This window comes from Heteronotia binoei, chromosome 3 (assembly GCF_032191835.1).
Source record: "Heteronotia binoei isolate CCM8104 ecotype False Entrance Well chromosome 3, APGP_CSIRO_Hbin_v1, whole genome shotgun sequence".
Classification (NCBI taxonomy): Eukaryota; Metazoa; Chordata; class Lepidosauria; order Squamata; family Gekkonidae; genus Heteronotia; species Heteronotia binoei.
The window spans coordinates 164,099,796-164,121,746 of NC_083225.1; the positions used below are offsets into that span (position 1 = coordinate 164,099,796).

Consider the following 21,951-nt stretch of genomic DNA (forward strand, 5'->3'; position numbering starts at 1 on the left):
CCAAGTGTATCAGATTACAGTCATTGTCAGTACTTCTGCCTGCTCTGTTGTTCTGAGGGGGTTTGTGGAAGTCTCCTCTCTAAGGACAAGTTCCAGGATTATAACCACTACTGAAAAATGTGTGTTTGCATTTACTACATTATGTAATCCTAATGACACAGCTTATGCAGTGGAGTCTGCAGTATATACTTTGAAAGGTAACTTCAGGAAATAAAACGAGTATAGTACTTTCCCCCTCATTGAAATTCTCAATAGAGATTTATTAGTTTCATTTTGCAAGAGTCTTACTTTAAGGAGGGTGCTAATATGTATTATGACAGTTCACATTGAAAGCAATTCTTTCCATAAAAAGATGGTACAATAATAACCCCTATGGAACTTGTATAATTTCAGAGTAGATAGTCAAGTGCACAATTAAACAAGTTTACAAGAGTGAACCCTGGCCTCTTGTTCTAGTTGTGAGAACCTTAATTAGTACAAAATGTCAATATTAGGATGTTCCTGGCATTCTGCTTAAATAAAAAGAGCGTATTTATCATGTAGCTTTGGTATAATTTGCAGTAGGTTTTAAACAAGTAGAGTATATACCAACCCCTGTTTTCTTCTTTCTTTTTCTTCCACAACTGTGAAGCTTACAATGATGGAAATAAGTCACTTATCAAAGAGGAAATATTACAGACACAGAATTAAAGTTTTGAAGACCCAGTTTTATCTTTAATCCTCGGGGAGGGAAGGAAGAGGGGGGAAGTTTAAGCTATGAAACAAGCAGTCAGAAGAGTGAGCACTCATTGTTGTGATTGGTGTGCATACTTTTACAATAATATGGGCACAAAAGAGATTGTCGCCTTTAGTACATTAGGATCACCAGATTTTTCTCAGTCTCCATGCACCTTGATGCTTGACTTGCATGAGATTTTTGTTTTTCTCCTTATCACAGGTTCATCACGGCCTTTGCCGTTGAAATGTATCACAGAGCCTAAAGCTTCCAAACTGCCTATCTGGCCTGTACACATATTTCATTAAAAATAAACTCTATATAATAAATAAATATATAAAATAAATAAAATGTTGCCTTTGGAATTTCTATAAATAAATTTAACTTTTATTTATTTTTAATTTTTATTTTTTTAAATCTTTTTCTTATTTGACTAAGAGGTCCTTGCTTTAAACTCAGCGAGGGGTGACTCCCACTTGAGCAGTCAAACTGAACCAAAAAAAGCCTCTCATTTTCTTGTTATTGTTATAAGTAAAAGATTGTACCTTCCTCTGTGCCTTTTTCTTTCTTTAAAAAAAAAAGCAGCATACACTTGAGCAGGCCACCAGCCAAAATTCCTGATGAGACAAAGTATGGCAGCTATGCTGATATAGGATGAAGTACAACGGATCAAAAAATTTAAAAGCATCTCTATTTCCCAGCATGCATCAGGCCTTCCCCCCCTTCCTTCTTGCTTCAGCTCTCTTTCATCCTTTCGTTCACTCTCACACATTCTCACTCTCTTCCTTCCTTCTCTCACAATAAAATCAAGCAAGTGGGCACAGGCTCTCCTCCAGGAAGACAAACCTTTTTAAGTGCAGAGCAAAATCAGCATTTTCCATCCAAGCCTCCATCATACATTATGCATGCGACAAAGTTTGGCAACAGTGGAGCTGATGTGATGACACAGCTAATCAATTAAGAACCCACCGCATGAAACCTTTATAGTGGTTACTTTTTTTTTTTTAAGGGCTCAAGTGAAGGAAACGTCTTTGTCAACTTTGGCTTAAAATATCCTTATATAGTTCAGGGACTTTCTCTGGGTCCACTGGTCTAGGTAAAAAATGTGTGAACTTTTGATGCCGTTTAGTCCTAGTCCCTTCTCTTGGAGTCCCATCTTTATTTAATGCAACATAATATCGTCTTCCAGTGTCCACGTGTTTATATAGGTTCGATGAATATGTGTTATACCAGTTCTCTTCAAATTGTTCTCTGAACACACATTCCTGGGTTAACTTTTCCTGCGAAAAGAAAAAGAAAAAAAAGTAGTAAGAAACTAGTCTTAAAAATAAACTCATTCCCAAAACCAACAAGTGAAACTAGGGTTCTAACTTAGATTAGACTGGTGTGTGTGTGTGTGTGTGTATATATATAAAATACTGATAGGGTTGCCAACTCCCCACTAGAGGAAGGAGATCCCCCACAGTATGATGTCACTTTCTAGAAACCCCTGAAATTACATTAGTCATCTCTAGGGAGCACCAGAAACTCAATGGTTTTACTATAGTATTTCCAGCAATTCCTAGAGAGATGTGACTTTACTTATGGGGTTTTCCTGGAAGTGACATCACGCTGCTGTCACTGGCACACACACACCCCCACCCAATGTCTCAGCCTCACCCAGTCTCCTGCTGATTTGTCAGGCAGTACCTGACAACCATAATGCCAAAACATGATTTAATGCTACAAAATGAAACAAGCCCAGTGCTGGTGCACACTATAGCCCTTCTCTTTTCCTCTAACATGCACCAATTCAATTAGTTACTTCTTAAAAGGAAATATAGCTTTCAAACTGGTAAACTATAATTTAAACATGCCAGCAATGTGAACCAGGTTCAAACCATGGTTTCTAGTTTAGATGTGACTGCAAACTTTGGTTTGTGCTAAACAGGAAGGAATTAATTGAACTGGACCATGCAATGGAAGAAGAGAACATGCAAGCAAAGTACTACTTTCCATAGTAAAGAACCAGTGTTGCCTCACATGTGAACTGAGTAACAATTGTAATAAACAAATAAGCCCATACATGCTAGAAGCACTCATTTAAAGTAGAGAGGCATCTCAATAATAATAATAATAATAATAATAATAATAATAATAATAATAATAATAAATTTATTTTTGTATCCCACCCTCCCCTGCCAAAGGCAGGCTCAGGGCGGCTAACAGGCATGGTAAGTACCATGGTTACAATAAAATACAAATAAAATACAATCATGATGCATACAGTATTAATATCATTGCTGCAGATACAACAAACATAGAGCACAACCATATTGTGTTCTCCTGGAAGCCACGAGCGGTATAGGTATGAAGGAGGAACTGCATCATTTAGTTATTGTACAGTGAAATCCTATGCAGAATTACTGCAGTCTATCCCCATTAAATTTAATGAGTTTAGACTAGAGCAACCCTGCACAGGATTGCTCTGTTAGCCATTCACTCTCCCTTAACACAACATCTTAAACCAAAAACTGCAGCATAAAAGCATAAAAAGATTAAAGTAAGACTGCAAGGAACTCTTTGATTCATTAAGCAATAGCCCCTGAAGCTCTTGAAGAATTTAAAAAACAACGATTTTTAAAGAGAAACATGCAGTAGAAAGAAAAGTTGTTCAAGGCAGACAGAATACTGTCTCAATTCCACGTAATCAGGTTTAAGACTAAATTCTGTCAAAGATGGAAATGCTTGCACAGTCGATGAAGGAAAGGCATCGGTTTGCATCTTGAATAAAAAGTCTGCCTTTCACACTTACACATGTCTGAAATATAAGACTGCCACTTGGCAAATACATAGATCCTGGGAAGAAAGCTAGCTCTAACAGCTTTATAAAAAATTGGGTTTCCTCTGAGTGCAAAACATCGGTATTATTTTGAGAAAGAAAATGAAGAAAATGCTTTTTTATAATTTCTCAAATTTCATTGGCTCTAATCCCGCACCATTTCTTATGATAGTAGGGGAGTGGTGCAGCTAAATGATGAAACAAATGTGCCTTCAGCTACAGGAAAAGTTCATTCCACTCATGTCCTGTCCTGTGTAAAAACACATTTGTCATGTCGACCTGCCCATTCAGCCTAAGAGCTATGAGTGGCCTAGTAGGGATGCCAGCCTCCAGGTGGAACCTGGGGATCCCCCAGAATTGCAGTTTATTGCCATACTACAGAGATCAGTTCCCCTGGAGAAAATGGATGCTTTGGAGGGTGGACTCTGTAGCATTGTACCCTGCTGAGGTCCCTCTTCTTCTCAGGCTCTATCCCCAAATCTCCAGGGGTTTCCCAACCTAGATCTGGCAACCCTTTCCCCCCATCCCCCACCAGTGGCCAGAGGGCACCTTGCAACCCTACCTGGAGGGTATGGTGCTGGCATGCTAATTCTGTATGTGAATAGTCCAGCTCACATTGTAAGGGTGATTCTACATGATTTTGATGCTTGTGGAATTTTTAGATTGGCCAATGTTTTACTCAGGACTGTTGTCACATCACTTCCATCCCAAAATCTCATGCAGAATCAATATCAATGGATTTGCGCAGTGAGAGTGAAGCAATTTTACTGAATTCAAGCCCCCCCCATCCCCCAAGTAAGGGCTGAATGTGTTCTAATAGCATTCTTTAGCTTATCTACAGAGACAGATTCAGGCAGCTTTGTAATCAATGCTTTCTTTATGGTTGTTGAATAGTCTTTAAATGCAGCTCTTGTCTTAACATTTTCTGAGCAATTTTTAAAAAATTACTTTGTGTTCTTTCAATCGCAAAAGCAGATGCTGAATAGTGTATGCAACACTCTAGTTTAGAAGGGAGACAAGAAACTAATTTAAATTAAGTTTTTCTGCTCTTCAGGCAGAAAAGATCATACAAATGTGCACTGCAGATCTGCTGGCTGCGAAAGAGAGAGATCTGCTTAAAAATGTCATGCCGTTCTTTCCTGAATAAGTTAATTATATACTTCATCAGCATTTCATAAATACCAATAAAGGGTCATTTGAAACCACAACTTAACTTTTCCCTTTAAAAGGCTTAAATAAATTACTACCATGCTACAGTACATCAACAGACTATAGTGAAAAGTTATAGTTTTCTGCAAAATGAACACACGGGCTATGTATAAAGTATGGCAGTATAATTTATTCCAGAATACTCTAAGAAGGCACAAATCAGTGTACCAAAGAAGCCAATATTACTTACACAGTATTAGTTATTCAATGCAATTCCATAGCATTTCATACAAGTGAGGTTTACCAAAGTTCCATCAGTGTGCATGTTACTGGGGGAGGGGTTGTCATACACAAAATCCATGACATACGACTAGATGTTACCCACAGGCCTAGCACCTGTTGCCACTGCAGTTAGGGTTGCCAGACTCCAGGTGGGGCCAAGAGATCTCCAGCTGGCAGAGATCAGCTCCACTGGAGAAAATGGATGCTTTGAAGGGCAGACTCTATGGCATTGTACTGTACCCTCCCCTCCCTGAACCCCGCCTTCTCCCAAATCCACCCCAAAGTCCCCAGGTATTTTCCAACACAGACCTGGAAACCCTAACTGCTGCTCAGGCTGTTTTGCTAGACCAATTGCAACAGTTGCTAGGTCTAAAGCCAGGCACCACTGGGGCTACTGTAAATGCCCCTCTCCATTATAACAGTATTGCTAAAAGGAGGAGATCACATGGCCTCCAGTCAGATTGGGCTGCAGCTTGTGAAGGGCAGGCAGTATCACAGAACATCAGCACTGTGTAACACAACAGGACTGTGAATTAGGTCTTCTCTGTCTCAGCCAACTACAAAGTGACATACATGCAATTCTCAACACCCGATAGCACCCCCGGTAAGCACGCTGATGACTAAGCATAGATGTTTTACGTAGAAGTAATGTTTTAGAAGCAAAGATCTCACATTATCAATTTTCATATCATTATCCAAGTCCATGGATTACAAGTAGAGCCAGCATAGACCTACAGCCATAGCACTGAACTTAGATCTAAATCCAAAATACCCACTGTGATCTCTGTGGTGGTGGTGGTGAAGAGCTTGCAAACCTGTCTATTTCCCATTCCTTCACCACCTCACACACGGCGGAAATAGTTGTCTAACTATGGGTAAGCACTCAGAGGTTGACTGAGGTTCCAATGCTAAGCACACTTACTTGAGAGAAAGCCTGCATTAAGAACATAAGAACATAAGAGAAGCCATGTTGGATCAGGCCAATGGCCCATCAAGTCCAACACTCTGTGTCACACAGTGGCAAAAAATTTTATAATTTTATTAAGTTCCTCCTCAGCCTCTGGGAGCCACAAAATATGTGTGAAAGAGCTGCATATAGCTCCTGCGCCACAGTTTGGCCACCCTTCAGTTATACCATACTACCTTATAGTCATCTATCCATACAAAAAGGCAATGTGTGTTAGCTCTAAAATTGCTGAGGGGGTTATTCAGTCATACAAGGCAATTTTAATATAGAAATCCGCTAAATCAGTGTGCTGACTTACATTTAATCATGAAACCCCTTTTCTATTCTTGAATTTGTCTACTACTGGAACAAAACAGTAATTATAACATCAAAACTTAAACTTGCCCCATTAAGATGTTACCATGTGTTAGTGAAATGGAGTGTAAGCCATCACAAGGATTATTTCAATAAATAATTTTGTAAATAACATCCCTGTGGGGCAAATAAGTTTAAATGTATGGACATAAATGTAATTAATCTAAATGGGCAAAATTTTGCAATTTACTTCATTCCTAAGGCTCCATATAATTTTATTGGAAGTGCATTTCATATTAGGTTATTTAGCTCCACTACATGAAAAAAGTAAATGAATTTTTCACATATAAACAATCAGTACCCCCTCTTCTTTTGAAGGTTTGTCTATTAGAGGTACTTTTGCAAATTGTTTTGATTCGGGGAGAAGGGGAAAAACTTATAACCATAATTATTAAGGTTATTTCTGCACCAGCTTGTCTTTCCTGGAACACGTCTTCAGATATATTGAAAACAGCTGGCACAATCTACACCTACTTCCCTGATTAGGACTCTGCTTCTAAATTTTGTTAGGAAAGGTTTTCATGAAAGAACTATTAACACCAATGCAATGCACATCATCTCCTGCAGTTCACCTTTTAAAACACCTACTTGAAAGAGATTTACTTGGAAGAAGGCACCCCAGCTTGCCAGGATAAGAAGCAGTCTGGAATATCTCCCTACAAGTAAAGTTGAAGTCTGCTGATAAATTAATAACTTAAAAGAGGGATCAGTACTTGTGGGGTGTACACTCATCCTGCTTTGTTACTGGTAAACAGGTTTCATAGGTTTTATTCTTGTTTCAGAAATCTACTGGATTAGAGGCACCAGCTGGACTGCCCATTCCTGCTGGAGGGTGGGATCCCCTGCCCCAGTTCCTGTTTCCTCCAGTTATTCCTGTGACTAGCCAGAGAAAAATAATTGGGGGGGGGGCTGCTGTAGCTATGTCACTTCTGGGGAAATCCCAGAAATCAATTCTTTATATGAGTCATCAGAAACTCCACAGTTTTGCCATAGAATTCCCAGTGATTCCTAGAGAGGTGTAACACCACTTCCAGGCAGGGTTGCCAGGTCCTTCACTCTCATTGGTGAGGATCAGAGAGAGCTTTCTGGGAGTGGGGGATGGGGCAATGTCACATGCATGACATTCCCAATGTGATGACATCACACGGAAGTGACATCATCATGCCAGGGACATCACATGGTGACACTCTGAGTTTTGTCTGAAATACTAGAAGGACACCATGTGACATCCCCAACATGATGATGATATCGCTTCAATGTGATGTCATCGCATTGGGGATGTTGTGCCAGAGCGTGGCTGTTGGGGTGACAACTGATCAACAGCAGACAGGAGCCTGTGAAATAGCTCCCACCTGGGGGCTGGCAACCCTACTTACAGGTTTTTCTGATGGTGCCCCTATGTCCTCTACCCATCCCCCCAAACTCCATCCAGATAGGCAACAGTGAGACAAAATACACATATACCTCATCAGAAACCATGCTTTCCATCATTTTTAAACCACATGCATTTGTCTTCAACCTATTGTGTTTTCTCTCCCTCCAATCTCAACATGAAGACATGATCTTTCAAGCAAAAAACCCTGCATGAACCCTGTTCATATATTTGGAAATGCTAATGAAGTCAGTGCATAGTGAGGCAATGGAATCACACCTGCCTGATTCATCCACATCAGTACTGCTCCTTCATGTATTGGTCCAATATATGAGTATTCATTGCAACAATCAAACCCTTGATACAGGCAATCTTTATTTCTTGATTTCAAGGAGAAGGGAGGGATAAGATCACAGATTCCAGTATACACATTCTGCAGTTAATGCACATGCAATAACTTTGGCCTTTATGTCACTACATGAAGGTCAGCCTACAGACAGGGATGACAGCATGGCAGATGCACCACTGCACCACTCCAAGTTGAACAAAAGGCCAAACTAGGTATGACAACACTGATTGGTCCAATATAAGAGTAATCATTGCAACAATCAAATCCTTGGTGCAGGCAATCTTTATTTCTAGATGATTTCGAGGGGAAGGAACACAGAACAGCCCTGATTACACATAAACAGTGGAGTGAATTTTTCATTTATTAAAAATATTCTATTCCACACTTTTTCCTGGAAAGTCAGGAAAATACAGATATTCTTACCCTGTACCCCCCCCCTTCTTCCTGGAAAAAATGAACTGAAATCCACATCTTATTCTAAATTGTTCAATCATCTGCCTTTTCATAGACAAATGGTTCTCTTACTACTTTCTATGGCTATGATCCACATGAAAACGAGGGACCCGTTCAGAAAGCAAGGGACTCCTTACTTTCAAGGACTCCTTAATTCAGCAGTTCCACTAAACAGGCAATCCACTAGTAAACCAGGGAAAAAATAAATTTATTCATATTATAGCCCCTATTTAGAAAAAAAAAATTACCGTAATCCTGTATCAAGAAATAACACATAGCCTGTCAAAAATCAGCTTTTATATGCAACCCAATATTTTCCAGTTCAGTTTATATTTCTTTCTGTTTCTCTTCACATTTTTCCATAATTTGAATTCCCACTCCCCCGGTCAGAACAATTGTTTTAAATTGTTACTTCAGAGTTCATTGATTTGTATTGCACAAAATTTACTTTAAGATACATCTCTCTAGAAATGCAAGAAATATCTTTCATACAGCTTTGTCTCAAAAATAGGCTGAACGCAGCTGTTTCACCTTTCAATTACACTAAAGCTAAGCTTTCTGATTCCAGTCTTTTGTTGCCTGCATCTCCTGCACTGGAATTCATTAGTAATTGGTCAGGACTTTATCCGCACAGTTAATTTCAACTTTGATGACACTTTATGTCAATTACTTAATAGCTAATTACATATTTATTAAAATTGCAGTCAATTTGATGAGTGAAGAGGTCAGAGAACAGGCAGCCATCTTGCCAGACATCATGTGAAACTTCCCCATGCACAAAAATATCCAGCACTTGAGCTCTGAATGACAAACATATTTGTGGAGTTACTTTACTATTTTTGAAAGACTGTAAAAAGGGGAGGGGGAAAGAGTGTTGTGTTTTCCACACTGGTGTACCTTTTTAAAAAATAGCTAAAATGATTTAATTTTTTTTTTCAAATAAAAATTCTTCATGAAATCCCAAAAAACCACTGAGGCAAAATATAGTTGCTAAACACAATGTAAATGACTGAAAGTGCAAATGCCTCACACTAACCAGCTATAATGAACATATAACAAAAACACATCTCTTTTATAGGATTATTTGCTTTTGTATCCACAGTTTCCACATCCCCTCTACTATTTAAAGAATGTTGCCATTTATTTATTTTTATTTCATAGCAAGATGAGACTGAACTAGAGGGAGATCAGAGGGGGAATACAGGGGGGCACATAAAACATAAAAGGCTGTTTACCAATAAACCATCAATCAATAAAACCAATTAGATCAATTGTGCTCCACAATCCCACTGTTTTCAATTGGACAGAAATCCCCAGTTTACTTTGGATTAGTCTGTGCCATTACCACTTAAGCAGCATGGTCATATGAACAACACTCTTAACTCAAGCATCCCCACAGTAATCATTAGCATTCAACATTTCCATTTTTACCCATCAGAGACTAATACAGAAAAGCAGCAATTCAAATAAGATCATCTTGAATGATCACAGCAGAAAACTGGAATTAAAGCAAGATGTACAAACTCCTTGAGTGTTAAACTATAATAATATTTAAAGTTAATACAATGCAATTCTGCTATGAGCTATACACAAGTAAACCTCTCACTGACTTCAATGGGACCTACACATGAATATAGTAACTATGCTCAGGTCAAGATAAATACTACAGGACATATGTGGTTTTAAAAAAAAAATAGCACCTACAGGTTCTTCATTTCCTAATACCAAAACCTAAGTTTAAACAAGGACTGATGAAAGCAGGATTGCCAGAAAAAGTCACCAAGTCCTGCTCTAACAATTCAACAGTAGCTTGGTATATAGGAATGAGCAAATAAAGCCTTTCATAGCATGAATATCAGCAACATCACCCACTAAGATATTCATATCAAGCTTCTGTTAAAGGCCTTGGACAGGATCCAATAACAAAAAAAAATGGCAGTCCTAATTAAAAGGGTATCTGAGGCACAACCACATCTCCATTCTTTCCTCCTCATTAGCATGGCATCAAACCTAAGAGTTTACAAAGGACACCTGTGGATATTAGCCACAGATGCAACATAAGCCCTGCTATGACTCCTCCAGGGCAATACCTCTTGAGATGTTGAGCATGGGAACTTTAAAGGAATGGTGCTAGTGAATCTGTAAGTCATCAAGTTATAATATGTTTGTAACGTAACCACAGCCAGCACAGCTAAAGACAGTGTCAGCACTTCTGAGTTATATGCCACTAGGCGCTGTGATTTTGGATTTCATTAAACAGGTGAAGCCTGTTGAATACACGGAGTGAAACCTTCCAAAGACAGCCTAACACTGGCCACTCTGTCTTTCTGTCAAATGACTGGTGAACAAAAAGGGAAGTGCAATGCAGAGCACAATACAGTTTCTAACTGTAAAATAATCTGCAAGATACATAGTGCTTATTTCCAGCATTGATGAAGGAGATTCAAGGCATCCACCAAATGTACATTCTCATTTTAGGTGCTTCTTTGGATTTGCCTTGTACACAACAGGTGGAGCATCACTAGTAAGACTGTATCTGCAGGTGCATTCACAATGGATGTGTAAGTCAAATTTTGCATTTCCCATCTGTGGTTTCAGGACAATATCTATTGGCTAAAATACACAATAAGTTTCGAATAAGCAAACAGAATTAGACTGAACTGTGGATGGGAAGTCTCTGGTGTGAATTTCACCTTTGTCATGAAATCCCTTGGGAACTGTAGTCAGGTTACTCTCTCAATCTGCTTCCCAAGGATTGTACAGAGTTTATAATAAAGACCTACCATACAGCATTATGTGGATGATCCCTGACCCAGATGGCCCAAACTAGCCTGATCTCGTCAGATCCCAGAAGCTAAGGAGGGTCTGCCCTAGTTAAAATTTGGATGGGAGACCACCAAGAATTCCAGGGTTGCTATGCAGAGGCAGGCAATGGCAAACCAACTCTTGCTTTGAAAACCCTATGGGGTCACCATAAGTCACCTGTGATCTCATGGCACTTTAGACATACGGATGACAATAACACGATGTATGTGAAATGCAATAAAAACCTGATAATTCTTTATTACTGTTCTAGGTTAGTATATAAGTGACTGTCTTCCAGTTTGTATCCTGCCTTAAATTTGTACATGACACAAGATAATCTTGATCCTATTCATTCATTCAAAAACAAAGGAGACAGGCTGTTCAGTGGAGTTCAAGGTGGTGGGTACACAGGAGAGGGCATAAAATACCCATGGCTGGCTTCTCCTCTAAAGTCTCAATGCATAGAACACATTCTCAATATGTATTTTGAATGACTGGGTGCTTGGGAAAAGGAAAACCCACTCCCAGGAGAGTGGGGGGGGGGAGAAATGCATAGTATAGCAGTGTTTATACACACATTATGTTTTATATAGAAGAATAAAAGACTGGAAGATGAAGGACTGAAGAAACATTTATAAATTATGAATCCAACAGCTCCCTGATTATAATAATATACGTACCTCACTACAGGACTTTCCTAGCAAAGTCCATTTGTATACCAATCCTAGAGCTTCCGTAGTCTCAGTTAGGGTTGTCAGCTCTAAACTGGGAAATACATAGAGATTTGGGAGGTGGAGCTTGAGGAGGGTGGGATTGGGGAGGAGAGGTTTTCAATGGGGCATAATGCCATAGAGTCCACCTTCAAAAGCAGCCATTTTCTCCATGTGAATTTATCGCTGTTGCCAGGAGATCAGTTGTAATAGCAGGAGATCTCCAGCCACCACCTGGAGGTTGGCAACTCTAGTCTGTGTCTACCTGCGCTGCTGCTAACAGATCTGTTCCAAAGCCACATTCCTCTCAGTTTCTCCGCTCTTCCCCATCCCATATTTGTTTTCTAGCCTCTCTCTCCTCACTTTCTTTCCCTGACCTGAAGAACCTACTCTTTGTTTCCAGATCACAGTCAAGAACCAGAGAAAAATAGTTCCTGGTGTCAGCTGCCAGAAGGCAGCCCTGATAGCAGAAGCAAGTAAAGGGAGAGAAATAGTTAACAGCCGGAGTCATAGGAACAAGAAACCAGAAAACAACACCAGAACAGGTAAGGGCGAACCAAGAAGCAGAGACAGTACTCATTAGGTGTTTCATTGTGCAAAGTATAGTAACAGAAGAGGAAGATTATGTAAGAACAGGGAAGTATAGTGACCAATCGTAGCATGGGGTAAAGCAAAGAACTGGTAAAATGCCACAGAAGACATATAATTTTGCACAGAGATATATGGGGTCAAGGAATCAGACCAGACCAGTTCCTAGAAGGCTTGTGGCTGATTATTCTCCTGACACTCCTGTGCACAACCCGCCATGCATTTAATCATATATTAAGTTGCCATAAATCTCAAGTATCCTCTCTTCGTAAGGAACCCAGCTCTGTAAAACCATCCCTGAATCTTCCCAGGGGTGGACAGATAGAAAAGAGATCAGTGTGGAGCTATTACACCCTCCTCAGTTTTCTCCTCACAACAGCCCTGTGAGTTAGATTGGACTACATGATAATGACTGGCCCAAGAATCTCCTTGACAACAGAAATGGTTTTGCCAGTAGCTGCAATACTGCAAGGTTATCATTTGTTTCCTATCTGTTTTCACGCTATACCCCACTGAAGCCAAAGTGTTCCCCAGACGGTGATTTGTTCTTTCCTCTCATAAGAATAAGCATTTATCAATGCTGGGTCATATATCTTGTTTCAGGCACCCTATTGTTTTAAACTGAAGGTCACTATACTTTGCTCTGATGCAAATTCTTTGGGGAAGAGGGATCACGTTGCATCATGTGCTTGCATACTGAGAAGAATCATCATCACAACTCTAAAATTTAAACTGGGCTGTGCATAACAGAAATATTGTTGTTTCCTTTACAGTACATTCTGGCGTATTCCTGGATGTGGAAAATATATTGGAATGATTGAGAGTCCAGACAAAGGGATACCTAAGGAAGCATTTATGGCAAATATGCAAAACTTTTAGCTTAACTCTGGCTATGAAATCGGGGAGATGAATGGGGAATCTCATGGCCTGAAGTTGGAACCTAGTCTGTGAACCCAGCATTCTTTACAATGAGGTACCAGAATCCTCTTCAGGTACAAAAGGAATAGCAGTGTACAACACTGATCCATACATCAGCGGTTTGTTAACTTTTTTTGAGGCATGGCCACCTTTCAGACTGTGATGAAAGCTTTCAACTCCCTTCCCAGAAAAATGCACATAAACACATGAACTCAAAACACTTAATTTTGATTACTGGCTACTTACCAACACACACACCCCAGAAACAAATACAAATTGTGTGAATAAAACAAAAAGTAAACTTTAACTCTGCTCAAAAGTAAATTTCAATGAGATGGCTGTTGCTGTTTGGCTTGAATAAGAATACCCTAACAACATAATCTGACACAAAGAATAATTTTGTTCAAAGTAACAGGAAGGAAATCAAAGAAAAAAAATTTGCCCTGGCAGATGGACCCCAACCCCCTGACACCCATCCACAGATCCTCTAGGGTAGGGTTGCCCAGTCTGTGCTGGAATATGTGGATCCAGGAGAGGGCGGGGATTTGAGGAGGGGAGGACTCTCAGCACGGTATAATGCCACAGAGTCCACCCCTCAAAGAGCCATTTTCTCCAGGGGAGCTGATGTCTGCCAGCTGGAGATCAGTTGTAAAAGCAGAAGATCTCCACGTCCCACCAGGATGCTGGCAACCCTACTCTAGAGGTCCAAGGACCACAGGTTAAGAACTCCTGGTGCAGAGGTATACCTGGGAGGGTATAAAAAGCAGGAGCATAGTAATCTGTCTCTGGTTAACAGATCATAACCTACTTCTGCTGTACTTAAGGCCACCACTCTATATTCTGATAGCATGGAACCCCACATCTGGTTCTAGGTGTAGCCTCACATGACTCCAAAACTAGTCTTAAGTAGCCCCAGGAGAGGACTTATGTTCCTCTTTAAACTATTATCTGCACTGATGGAATTGCATTAATGACAACTAGCTTTTCTGCAAGCAACTCCCTACATTTCTGTGAATCATATACACTGTAAAAGAAATATCTACACAGCATTTGATATCATAATTGTATGTACAATTATGTGTTGAATTGCCAAGTCAAATTCAATAAATATCTGGGGACTTTGGGGGAGGAGCCAGGAGACATTGGGGTGCAGCCAGGAGCAAGGTTGTGACAGGTATAACTGAACTCCAAAAGAGTTCTGGCCATCACATTTAAAGGGACCACACACCTTTTAAATGCCTTCCCTCCATTAGAAATAATGAAGGGTAGGGGCAACTTCTTTTGGGGTTCACAGAATTGGACCCCCTGGTCCAATCTTTTTGAAACTTGGAGGGTATTTTGGGGATAGGTACTGGATACTAGCTGAATATTTGGTGCATCTGTCTCAAAAAACAGGGGCCTCCAGAACACCAGATCAATTCTCCATTGTACTCTTTGGGAATAGGTCTCCATAGGGAATAATGTACTGCCCAGCAGACATTTCCCTCCCGCTTCCTGCTGACCCTGAAGTGGGGAGAGGGCCTCCAAACTGGGGAATCCCCTGTCCCCACCTGGGGATTGAGAAAAAAACCCGAAGGCTCCATGTACAAACAACCTCTTAAAGACATCAACCAATTATTTCCAATAATACATCAAGGAATCTTTAATGCCAATAATAAAGTTTTACTTATGTTCTCTATGAGCCCAAGCACACAGGTATCATTTCATTAAGGAGAAATTTCAATCCAGGAGTTTTATCATATTCAAGTTTAGTGATATTCCACCAAAGGCAATAATATTAATCCAATTGACATCCAATAATTTTATTCCACTCAACCTGTATAGCAACAGGCAAAACCAGTCCTGTTTCGCACATCAGCTTTTTCCGGCTTCTCTATTCTCAATTATTTAATACACTTTCCACAGCACTATGCTTCCCACCCACCTTGGAATTGGCAACCCTAGGCTCAATGGATACCACTACTGAAGGCAACACAGTTGAATCAGACTACAGGCAATGTTTTTTACTGTTTTGTGCTGTTCTTCCACATAGTTATTTCAAGGATAATAGGTCTTTTTTCCCCTAGAGACTAGAGTTATCGTTTTAGCAAAAATTAGACTGAAATTCCAGCAACTATCCTGCATTGTAGTTCTTAAGTTTTGCAACACTGGATCAGTGCAATTATTTGCCAGCACATGCATCAAGACCCACAAGGATGGGAAAATGCATTTTGATTCCAGGCCACAACAGCGTTTGTGCTACTGTTGGCAGCTGTTGAAATATGGGTACTAATTTTGCCAGTGTCAACAAGGCCCTAAAGGATCATGAATATTAGATGTTATGTTTCATTGAAACTAATGGAATTAGATCACAGCCACTTTTCATCACTCTGCAGTCTAGCTAAGAGGCCTATCTTCTGCTGGCAGTTTTTGAAAGCCAACTCAGTCAGCCTAAGGGGACAATCCACCAGGAATTTCTCCTACGCAAGCCCCGCCAGAGGAAATAGGAATGGCACAAAAGCACAGCTTATGCCCCAGATGTATAACTGGCAAGGACTTCATTAGTTCCTTGTTCATTAAATATTCAGCAAAAAATAGCTTCTGTAGTTCAGCGTGACATTAAAATTCTCATAAGTACCAATTACAAAATTAACACAGGAAGGACAAATGCCAGCTTATATTCAACATTGAACAACTTTCCTAATCCATTTCATCAGACCAAAAAAATCAGTTTTCAGTCTTCCTCTATAACATTATTTGCTTTTCACACACACACACACAAGAGGGAGGTTATTTTAATTCAAGGACTGCCCTGTCTAAAATTCACTAATGGCTTCTTACAGTGCCATCCTAAACTGAATTACAACCTTCAATTATTATTTCATCCACCAATCCTCGGTTTTCAGCTATGCACAATTTCACATTCCTCTGAGACTCACAAACTCACTTTTTAATTAAGCTCTGTCCTCTGCATTCATCTTTAACTCCAATGATACTATGTGTTCTAGCCTTGTACCTGAATGATCCATGTTCTCCCACATACTTCTTGGTCACACCCTTACCTTCTTTATCACAGAACACATCTCTCTCCCTCCATTTTTCAATTATTGCCTTTAGTTCTACCACTTCCCTTTTACCCATCCTATTACAAATGGAGCTATCAGAAGAGAGGTATATTCAGTCGCACCAAAAGACTGGCTGTCTCAAGGAAAACTTCTTTTCAACCCTCTCTTATCATCTGCAACATAACTAAGTGACAGGACTGGTTCACACAAGCATGCTCACAATTTGGGTGAATGTGATCATGTGGAGACTTGCCTGCGTGAATAAATAATCAGAATGCTGCCACCACAAACAGAATCCACATCACTTCAAATGCAATAATTTCACCTCCAATGCAGTCATTTCAGTGGATTCATTTGACCAAAGGCTGGTCTGGGGTTGCCCAACTCCCCAGTAGAGGCAGGGGTTTCCGACTGCCAGACTCAAATGAGGGAGATCCATTCAACATGTCTACCTCACTGCCCATGTGACCCAGAAGTGACATCGTCATATCCAGGGTGACGCTCTAGTATCTGGGCAAAAACTCTATGGTAGAAGCCAAATTGACCATAGAGATTTTGTCCAAATACCAGAATGTTGTCCTGATGTCCTAGATGTGATGATGTCACTTCCAAGTAATGCAGACAGTGAGGCAGACACGTCACTGTACACTGGGTGGGCCTCTCTGCTGCTCCCAGTAAGTTCCACCCCCAAGTTGATCACTGGCTCAGAGCTGTTTTCTTTGAGTAGCAAAGGACTTTCAAGATCTCAAGCAGAAGTCTTTCCCACCTCTGCTGTCCAATGTTATTGACAGTGGAGATGTCAGGGACTGAACCTGGAGCCATCTATACTTGAATCATACAGAGCCATCAGAAGGCTATGTGCCCTCCCCATTTAAAGGTTCTGGAGTTCCTAACACTTAAGCTCTTGTCAATTATTACATCTGTATCCATAACATGCTTTCTATATGGGAATTCTTGTGAGTGAAGAGTTCGTAGTATTTTCACAGCTTTGTATCTTCCTCCCTTCATTGCTAGCCATTTCTCTCTAAATGTCTCAGAAACCAACCTTGTGGTATTTCCATGTCTGAAACCAGCTATCATGTTAATTTGCCATGTAAATTAAAAAAAACCCTAAGTTCTTTTGTCTACTTTTCCACAGCCTTTATTCACTTCACACTGTCTCCAAACCTTTTATAACCTGAAACTACAAACTACATGTAAAATTCTTAATCTTCCATCCTTCAAATTCCTCCTTCAAAAAAGACTTCATGATTATTTAAATGGCTTTAAATTAAAATATGCCTTGTTTGTTTGGCATTAGAATATCCCTTGTTTGTTTTAAACTCCCATTACTCTAACTACTTACGTTGCATTTCCATGTCATACAACAATACGATGCCATAAATTCTGACTGGTCACTTCTCCGTTCTGGTTTTTATAATCTTAAATTAAGATAATTCATGTGCAAGAATACTTCATATAGGTTTGCATAACACAACTTACTCGAAAAATGTTACACATTACACACGCATAAAAATCTCCCTTTAAAAAACCCTACAACAGATGAAGAGGGTACAAGTTCAAGTGAAAGAATTGCATGGGGAAGCAACTACAGACCTTTTAGAAGCATTCTTCTGCTCCCACACCCACTAGTTTTTCACCCATGAGGAAAAATTATAGGTACCTGTGACAGACAGGGCAAAGTCCATCTCTTTTTTCTTTTATCCATCAATTCCTTTTTACTCTGTTTATATACTGGAGAAACTGAAACCAGCCAATCAGGGCCCTTGGAACCCTCAGAGGTAGATGGGAGGGGGAGCTGGATAAGTAAAAAGGAGCAGTTTAACTGTCACTGTTTCAGCTAGGGTTTAGAAATCCTACATGCAGGTTAGGCATAGTTCTTCAGGCAGAAGCAGACTAGTTTAGTGTCTTTGCCAGGAAGGGTACAAAGTAGGCTTCCCAATCCCCAGGTTCCAGTGGGGGATCCCTCTGTTTCACAGGCTTCCCCCTCCCCCCAGCCAGCTGGCCAGCGGGGGAAGCCCCGCCCCCACAGCCACTATGGAGCTCTAGATCTTGGGCAGGTTTAGAAACCTGCAAACAGGTCCGTTTCAAAATGTGTGTGTGTCTATGTGCCTTTAAAGTTGAGCAGGAAGTACTTCACGGAAGGGTCAGCAACACAGCCCTTTGGTTTGTTTTGCTTTCATTTCAGTGCAACTAAGTGTGTGTGTGGGGGGGTGTATGTGAGAGACAGAGAGCAGCGTAGCCCCTGTTCTTTTCTGATGTCGTTGTGGAGGAACCAGACCCAGTAAGTGTGTGTGTGTGTGAGAGAGAGAGAGATAGGGTTGCCAATCCCCAGGTTTGGAGGCCCTCCCCCCCTCCCACTTTAGGGTCATCAGAAAGTGGCGGGGGAGGGAGGGAAATGTCTACTGGGCAATTATTCCCTATGGAGAGTGATTCCCATAGGGAATAATGGGAATTGATCCGTGGGTATTGGGGGCTCGGGGGGGCTGTTTTTTGAGGTAGAGGCACTATATTTTGAGTATAGCATCTAGTGACTCTCCCCAAAATATCCAAGTTTCAAAACGATTGCACCAGGGGGTCCAATTCTATGAGCCCCAAAAGAAGGTGCCCCTATCCTTCATTATTTCCTATGGAAGGAAGGCATTTAAAAAGGTGTGCTGCCCCTTTAAATGGGATGGTCAAAACTCCCTTGGAGTTCAATTATGCTTGTCAAACCCTTGCTCCTGGCTCCGCCCCAATGTCTCGTTGCTCCACCCCCAAAGTCCCCAGATATTTATTGAATTGGACTTGGCAACCCTAGTACAAAGTGATGGTTAAAACTCAATCTTTCTAAGTGGAAAGCTAAGGGGCAGACTGAGGTTTGTGTGGTGTAAGCTTCAGTAATCTTTAGCCAGAGTTTGGAAACCTGAGGGGAACTTGCCTGTTCTACTGTCATAGGGTAAATTAGCAGTTTCTGGCTAGCTCTCTCTTGAGAATGTTATGTTGTACAGTGAAATTGTTTCTCAAAGCTAAGTTCCTCACACATTTATACATATATACCAAAACCATTCTCCTCCCTTCCAAAGAAGAAATAAAGTTCTTGCTTTGTTTACCTCTGGTATCCTCCTTGGTTCTCACAAGAGGGCAAGGTTATTCCATCTTGAAAGACTGAAACAGGGGTAAAGTGAAGCATACTTCCACACCTCACTTAAGGAAGGTGGGACTGTGACTCTTAACAGTAGTACCGGATGCAGTCACACTACACTATATAATGTGTTTTGCAACTGGATTTTTTTATATTCTTACACTGTAAAAATCCACTTGCAAAACACATTATTTAGTGTAGTGTGAATGCACCCACAAAGTACCTTACAGCCTTGAAAGAATTACCAAGTGCTTTTAGGTCAGTTTCTAAATAATTCTTTGGCCAGTGGCTTATCTGAACTTGCCCTGTGATGAGGTAGTGTGGCATGGGAATTAGTCCTCTAATATCCACAAAACTAATGCACTACCATAAAGAGAACATGGGGGTTATTAATTGTGAGATATTCCCACCAAAACAGAATAGTCTCTCAGGGGTTTCTCATACACCCACAAAAACCAGGCTGTGGCGGAACCGGCCCGATTCTGCCTTCAGACCCGGTCCCGTCAGCTCCCTATGGAGTCGCCAACTCCTGGAGGGAGCTATGTCTCCTCCTGCCCCTTGGGCGCGCTGCCACCACCTGCTCAGTCCCGGGGTTCAGATTGAGAGGAACAGGACTCCCAATCCCCCTCTCCAGCTGTGAGGTTAGGCCTCAAGGTCCTCTGCCACCCTGCACTTGGGTTTCACAGAGACCTCAGCACTTCTTTGGGGCACCCCTGGAGGATTGGCATCTTATCCAACTGCATGCCTTCCCCCTTCCCCGGGGCCCCCTTTATAAAAACAGCGTGGTCTAAAGCGGTTTGGGGATCTATGTGGTACAGAGTTTGACTGCCAGCATTTTAAACAGAAAAAACATTTATTTAAAAGGGAAAAGGATAGGGGAAGAAAAACAAAACAAAAACAGTTGCATTTTAAAAGTTAGCACAGCAAAGCACAGCAAACAGCATAACAAAATAAAGGTGGTTTTTAAACGCATCGTATTGTCCCTGGTCTATACTTGATCTGCCTAAGAAAATGACTTACTTTGTCTGCCTGCCTGGGGCCTCCCAGGCAGGAGCCCACAGGCAAGCAGCCTCCCTTCCCGAGCGCCTGCTGCAAACTGAGAAACTCTTCCTGCCTAGCACATGGCAAGAACAACAGCCCTTCCTGCCTCTCTAGGAGACTTTCCCCCTAGCGTTGTTGGTTTGGCTCTGGAAGGGAGGGGGGGGAGTGAGGGGAAGGCTACAAAGCCGGCTGAATGGATTTACTGATCCCTGCCTTTTTGGATGAAGCACCAACACTCTCAGATGGCGTTTCTCCACACAGGCCATGCTTACCATCATAATACCATATAAGAAATAAGCCCCTCCTCCTTCCCACTTCTCAAATCAAATTCACAGCCCAGCCCTTCATGACTGCTTTACATTTGAACACACGTGTACGCACCCACACAGATGCACACCACACATGTATACATTGTCTGTCCTATAAGATCTAGTTTGGTCTTAAGCCCAAATAGTCCCTGACTGCATATGGTGGTCCAGCAGGGACTCAGTAAACTTCCAATTTTTTGGTTTCAACCTGGGGATGCAAAAACAGGCAGGGTGCTTAGCTGCATTTGATTTGATGGATCATAAATTGTGCCCTAGCTCTCCTACTCCAGCACTGATCCTAGTCTGTATTGCATAACTGGTGAGACTTCTCTCTTGAAAACTCCCTGTTCCAAAGGTTATGCCAGGTAGCCATCTTTCCAATCATATTTCTAAAGTGCAATAACCCATGAGGACTTTTTGACTGCAAAGTAGTCGGTCAACAAGTCACAGATTTTTTCCGCTATGCAGATGATTTTTTAATTCAGTTCCTGATGGTTTTCCCCATAACCACCCACAATCCCAAGCTTCTGTTTCAACATTTGTTATTCCTTATTATTGGGGGAGGGGGTCATACCTCTGTGGCAGAGCACATGCTTTGGGTGCCAAAGGTCCCAGGTTCAGTCCCTGGAATCTATACCTTAAAATAATCCAGATAGCAAGAATCAGAAAGAACCCTTCCAGAGGAACTGGAGAGCAACTGCCAGTAAGAATAAACAATTCTGGGCTAGACAAACCAAAGGTAGAGTCATCTGTTCACCTTTATCAATGCTATTTCATTCAACACATTCCAAGCTTCCAAAAATATCAACAAAGTTCTTCCAGGGTTTTCCTTTCTTTGTTTTTCAGACTTCTCACTAAGAGAGCCTGCTTGCTTAAATTCCACCATTATTATCCTTTGGATTCACATGTTACACAAGGAGATAGCTGCCTATAGCACTTTTGAAAGGCAAG

At 41.0% G+C, this 21,951-nt stretch overlaps 1 protein-coding gene across 1 annotated transcript in view; it reads right to left on the bottom strand.

Moving 5' to 3' along the window:
• Positions 1–235: 235 nt before the first annotated feature.
• The window catches only part of FGF9 (fibroblast growth factor 9), a 43,186-nt gene continuing 21,470 nt past the window's right edge, over positions 236–21,951 (bottom strand). Inside the window, exon 3 of the mRNA XM_060234791.1 lies at positions 236–1,995. Coding sequence (XP_060090774.1) covers positions 1,750–1,995 — 246 coding nt within the window. The 3' untranslated portion in view covers positions 236–1,749. The remainder of the gene's footprint in view (positions 1,996–21,951) is intronic.